Source organism: Amphiura filiformis, chromosome 11 (genome assembly GCF_039555335.1).
Source record: "Amphiura filiformis chromosome 11, Afil_fr2py, whole genome shotgun sequence".
Lineage (NCBI taxonomy): Eukaryota > Metazoa > Echinodermata > Ophiuroidea > Amphilepidida > Amphiuridae > Amphiura > Amphiura filiformis.
In genome coordinates this window covers 52,417,809-52,424,425 of record NC_092638.1, presented here as the reverse complement: position 1 = coordinate 52,424,425, position 6,617 = coordinate 52,417,809, and the positions used below count along the sequence as shown (strand labels likewise).

Below are 6,617 nucleotides of genomic sequence, written 5' to 3'. Positions count from 1 at the left end.
CACCTGTAAGCACATACCTATATTTGGTTATAAGTGAAGCAGATCTCTGGATTGCCAAAACCAAAGTGAATGAAACAAACGGTATTTGAAAGCTAGGACTGCTCCTTTGACGTTGATGTTAGCATCATATTACAATAGTTTTTGATATATATAAAAAAACATGTTATCATTAATCATATATGTACGCATTCCGTTGAACTCAAAATTATACTGATGTTTATTAAAATCAAGGGTATACAAATGGTAGTGAGCTTTAGCAAAAATTGCATTGCTCAAATCATAACGAGCGTGTAGAAGAAATCAAATATCACAGATATACCTTTGTAGGTCCTGTGGTTCTTGAGTTATGTTGTAAAGAGGGCTGAAACAACAAGTTTTCTAAGTATATGATTTGTAGAATGTTTTTTGCAAAATACGAAAGTGTTATTTTTCAATAATATATTGATTCAGATAATGACAATTCAGATAATGAGCAATGCAGTTTTTCGCTAAAGCTCACTACCATTCGCAAGCTGCTGCGAACTACTTTTTTTGGCTGCTTCGACCAACAATACCTCGTATACCCTTAAACTGTTCAATAGTAAAATGGTCATAAAGAGTTTATATAATTATTGACTATGTTATTAAAAGGAACATATCTCGCATAATAATAATGGCTCTCACTTCAATACTGACCAATTCTGATTTTGAAATCTACAGCTTATTGATCGCGAAAGCCAGAGTGATAAATCCGACTATGTGCTTTGAATTTTAAGCAGAACTTTACCGCGGGACTTTGTCTCTAACACACACTGTCAATCATACTTGTTTATCAATCCAATTTAACCACAGGTACTAAACCTTGTACTACAAGACGCGCTAAACGTACGTTCATGCACAAAGTAAGCACCACAAATTCCACAGATTGTTGTGTACGACGTAGTAAATGGTAATGGTACGTGCCAAGAGGGTTTTTAAACCATAGCGATATCTGGGCGACCAATCACAAGCCAGATCCATTTAAGGTTAGCAACGCAACTATTTTAAACTATTGCGATTTGATAGTCCACAGTATCTTGCGAATGGTAGTGAGCTTTGGCAAAAATTGCATTGGTCATTTTATAGCGAGTGTGTAGAAGAATTCAGATATTACATTATATACTTTTGTAGGTTCTGTGGTTCGTGAGTTATATTGTAAAGAGGGCTGAAACAACAACACTTTTGTAAAACGCACATAACTCATTAAAACAATAAATTAAGCAAGTTTTACAAAATATATGATTTGTAGAATGAACTTTTGCAAAACATCAAAAGGTTATTTACCAATAATATATTGATTTAGATAATGAAAATTGATTTTTTTTTGGCTAGGCTGCTTCGACCAACAATACCTTGTCTACCCTTAAAGATGCATTACATCATGGCCAAATGCTGGAAATCCGACAATCTCATCCACAGACAATCGTATTAAGTAACCGCAATCTAAAGTAAATAGTCCACGTGGGAAGCTAACAAACAGAGCTAGTACGGTGACTGAAAAGATCGGATGTGAAAATCTATCAATTGCACACAAATTAATACAAATCAGAGTTTTATGCTTAAATGTAATAGCAAGAGTATACACAATGGGCAAGTGGACTACGGAGAAGTCTACCAAAGATGGCGCTCTCCACTTGCACAATTTTTTGAGACAGGCTGTATTTATTAAGTTAACCTAATATTTATTATTAGGTCATATGATGGAATTGATATCATTTACATGATTAAGAAATAGTATAAAAATAAACCGCCCTTAATTTTAACCTTATGGCTGGGTGGGAGGTAAAATTCATCTCGATCCACTCTGAGCAATTGCAGACAAAAAAGTTACGATTAACGTTGTTTGATGTATATAGAATTGGCTTCATTATTAACCGAATGCAAACTATAGATGGCGCTATTTATCCTAAATCATATTTCTTTATTTGCAAGGGGTAGGTAATTAATACTGCCATTAAAACAGCTGGAATAGGTGAAACAAGCAACAAGGAAATTTTATAAACATATTTTATCAAACAATAAAAGGAACTATTTGTATTAAAAGCTTGAAACAGTAATTTCTAGTAACTAAATAGCGCCACCAATTTTGTCATTAATAGATACATTTTATATACGAAAAAGCTATAAAAGTGAATAATTTTGTAAAAGAGGGGAAATTAAAGTTGAGAATGACTCAAAAGCATCTGTATACATTAGCATGATATCATATTTAGCTGTTTTAAGCCTAAAATTTAGTTGTACATGATGTTTTGTTTGAAAAACTAATAAATGATCCCATCAAACAACCGTGTCGATTCAAATGAAACCAGCAATCCAACGTCACAGTGCACCAACAAAAAGGCGAACGCCCATTGGATGAACGGAAGAGCCCGACATGGCATTGAAACCAATACCCTAACAACGGGCTCAACCATTCTCTGCTGAGGTAAGTTGGTTCTATTTAGACACGCTAAATAATGAGACGATCATATCTAGTGAATCATCAGGTGGAAGTGCCATCGGATTGAAAAATAACTTTTCTTGCTAGACCAAATAAAGTGTTAAATGCGCATATGCATGTTACCAACGAATTCAGGCCTTTTTCACCTGTTGTACGCCATAAAATTTCACTTTCTTTAATATCTTTCAATATTTTATGTGTGACTCATATACACTAGAAATCGGTGAAGACTTTGAACGTAAAATAGAATTTTATTACATTTATCTACAAAGAAATATTTTGGTTATTACAAATTTTAAGAAAGAACCAGGTGTACAGTTAAGATTGTGTCAATTCTTCGAACTCTTTCCAAAGTGGATATCATTTAACATTACTGTATTATTTCGAAAGATTAGAATAAATGCTTCATATAAATATAAAGTTAGATTTTGTATCTCGTCGCAGGATGAGGATCTCGGATGGATTTGTGGGTAACAGCGTCTGGAAAATAGCCATTCCTATTAATTTTTTTTTAATAAAAAATAAAAAGTACTTTTCCGTATGTCAATAATTCAGGCTGCAATGGCACTAAAATGAATTTTAATCAAAATACAAACTACATGGAATATTTAGAATGGATCATTATGGCATTTTGGGTATAAAAATTTTGAGAATAATGAAGTTGCCAAATTCAAATAGACAGAGCAAACAGTTTTATATTATTATTTTAGTAAAATCATTCCATATTTTCATGCAGCAATATTCTATTAACTCGTGTTTGACAGTTCCTATGAACTAAAACACTATCAATACATTGTTAACTATAATTTAAGTAGGGATTCGTGGGTAACACATATTTGAAGGTATGTATTGGTAAGCGGCAAAATAGAAAATATTACAGAAGGTTGGAAACCATCATGCGGTTATTCCTCCATTGTGTGTCAATGATTCCCGTTTCTCTAACCAATTGCATTTACCCAAAAAATGGTAATTTACGATAATCAATCAAAACTTCATGATACAGCTTCAGTATGCCTTCAAGAGGACGCTATTAAACAGGACTGTTTTGGAACCTATTTCGCATGTTTTCAAAATGTTAAGATGCATAAGAAACATATAATTTACGAGTAAATCCTTGGATTCGTGGGTAATGGCGAATTCGTGGGTAAAGCTATAAGTACTATAGTACCGTTTGGGGTTTGCGTTTCTTAGGTGCATAAACTGTAAGTACTGTAAAAATTATAGCATACCCATGGCTTGAATATGTGCTGATTTAAACTTAAAATAAACAATCTCCTTGTTTTTCAAGGTTAGCATCTATTCGGGATTCGTGGGTAACAAAAGATTAAACCGTCGTAGATTCTTTTTTATAGCGGTGAACGTATTTTTACGATTTACAATTTTAAGCGCTTGTCAAACTAAATTCAGTGTCCAAAGTCATTAAATGTTAATTTAAGTTATGGCAATTATGTTTGCTAGACTCGTGGGTAACAGTTGATACGTGGGTAACGTCAAATTTGATTTTATGGAATTTTATGGGTAAAACGTATTTGCATCAAATAATCACTTGGATCTCAGAATTATAGAACGAAACTTCGTTTCATGATATAGTCATTTGTGGCATATTCACTTAACATTTTTCAGAACGATCATTTTATTTTTGATACGCGGGTAACAAAATTATTAGCCAAATTGATTTAATGGCCTCTAGAGTCCACAAACTTTGGTGGAATTCAATCGTTTTACATATGATGAGAGATCATGCAAACGTCTTTCTAACGGTAATAATTTCATTTTGATTGAAGGACATTATATGACATATATGGTGCTTTATCTTTGAATTCGTGGGTAACGCCAATTCATTTAAGCCTCCATAACTTGTCCCCTGGTATGACTTGCGAGTAAAGGCCTATATTTTCACAAAGAGAGCACATTGGACGTGACATGATATGCTCCATCAATAACGTGATTTCCTTTATTAATGACATTTTAAAGTGGAAAGTTAACATAGAGAGAATTTTGTCCCGCTTTCGCTGGAATTGACCATATACATGTAATGATTAAGCATGACTAAATCATCAAATATTATTTGCACATGCAACTTTTATTATATAGTTAACCGTAACCTTAATTAAGTTTATTGCTGCATAATCGAGGGGTCAGAGCCAAAAGGCCCTATGGGTACAAAAACGCTATATTGGGTTATTCCAGAAAATAGCTCCACACCCCCTATAGAGGACTTTTTGTCCAGTCGTGATTCGTTGGCAATATAGGCTTTTTAAAGTGTCCAAAGGTGGAAAAATCCAGCACAAAAATAGTTCAAAATAAAAAATCCTCAATTTGAGAGCTCATTTTGGACATTTTAAGTTACACAAGTGACGTTAGCAACTGGAATTCCAGTCTTTTTCAGAAAGTAGAATTGGAAATCCAGACTTTTCATTGATTGAAAAGTTACTCCTCTATAGGGGGTGTGCACTTATTTTCTGGAACAGCCCATTATGATACAAGCGTTTTTGTATTTAGGGCCTTCTGGCTCTCGCACATTTCATGCATAGTGTTGCACTTAGAGCTCAACATTTTCACTAATAACAGTTTTAATCGATTCCCATTCTATTCCCAGTATAAATGTTTAAGTTGTAACGAATGTTTGATGACGTAAAATCGATAATATAATTCTTCCAGATATTCTACGTAACATATTATCGATTTTACGTCATCAAATATTCGTTATTCGTCTATAAATAGAATACGAATGGATTAGATAACGTAGATATGTTACTAGTACATCAAATATCCTACGTTCTCTAATTCGAGTTGCAAAATAGGTTCTGGGTGAGCCTTACAGACGAATTCCTGACTTCTACAACTATAATCTTTTAAGTTACACAAACAGGACTTATTAGGAGCTCGTCTGGAGTTTTCTGAAACTATACACCTGTATAGAAGTGACGAGACGATCAAATTTATTTTTAAAAAACATGGATTAAAACTCTTTTAAAGATAAAAGGGTGACATTGTAGCTGATATTATTGTCTACAGAAATGCATAATAGTTAGTTTCCCAGTGTTCATATCCTTTTGCTTTAGCATTCTCTTCACATTGCATCTCATGCATCTTAGCAGCGATAAAAGCTTTCACAAAATCACTTCCAAGTGCTTCGGTGACCACCTTATCCTCTAGGAATGCCTGGATTGCGTCTTTCATCGTGTTTGGTAGTCGACTGGTTCCTGGAGGTAGATTCGTTTCTTCATAGGCAGACCCAGTGATTGGCTTAGGAAGTGGAAGTTGCCGCTGAATGCCATCAATTCCTGCAATTATCAATCCAGCAAGACTAAGATACGGACTTCCAGCACTGGATCCAAGCCGATTCTCGATATAGGTGCTAGTTTGGTCAGCCAACTTCACTCGTAGTAGACAGGTTCGGTTGTCAAACCCCCAAGTCGCGTTTTTCGGTGCCATTGACCCCATTCGGTGACGGCCAAGGCAGTTAATCGTTGGAGAATGAAGAAGGGTTATTGCAGGAGCATGCTCAAGAATACCTGCCATCCAGTGCTGAGCTACATTGGAGAGACCTGTGGAAGAGGACGCATCATAGAACATGGCAGTCTTACCATCTGCATCCCAAAGTGAATGATTCAAATGTGCTCCATTACACCGGTCTCCTTTGCCGTACAACGAATCAGGCGTTGGTTTGGTCATAAATTGTGCTTTATAATTGTGCTGATACGCAATTTCTTTGATAGCTGTCTTGTAGGTGTGTGCGTTATCTGCAGCTCGAATGCCGAAAGCTGGTTTGTATGTTATTTCCATCATTGACCGAAAATTCGTGTTTAATTTTGCTATGCAAATAAATCTATACAAATGTGGTTTGACACCAAATATTTCTGCTCTTGGACTCTTTTACTTATTTCCATCATTCCCGGAACAATCTCAGTTTCGAGAGTCTCAATATCAACTCCAGCTATAGGAAGATCATGGCCAACTTGTTGTGTGAAATCCAAATTGAAACTAGATCGCGATGTAGCGTTCCATTGAAATGTCTCAAATGCAGGCTTATGAGTATCTTTGTCCATTAAAGAGAATTCATGCTCATGAGCTAAAAGAAGAGAATATCCCAACTCTGACAATCTTTGGACCTGTGCCTTTGCAACCTCCCTAGGGAATCCAGTGACTGGTTCTC

At 35.2% G+C, this 6,617-nt stretch overlaps 1 protein-coding gene across 1 annotated transcript; it reads right to left on the bottom strand.

Moving 5' to 3' along the window:
• Nucleotides 1-4,679: 4,679 nt before the first annotated feature.
• Nucleotides 4,680-6,252, bottom strand: LOC140164987 (lengsin-like). Its single transcript, XM_072188394.1, has one exon. The coding sequence runs from the start codon at nucleotides 6,248-6,250 to the stop codon at nucleotides 5,471-5,473; it is 780 nt and encodes a 259-aa protein (XP_072044495.1). The 5' UTR covers nucleotides 6,251-6,252; the 3' UTR covers nucleotides 4,680-5,470.
• Between the last annotated feature and the right edge of the window lie 365 nt (nucleotides 6,253-6,617).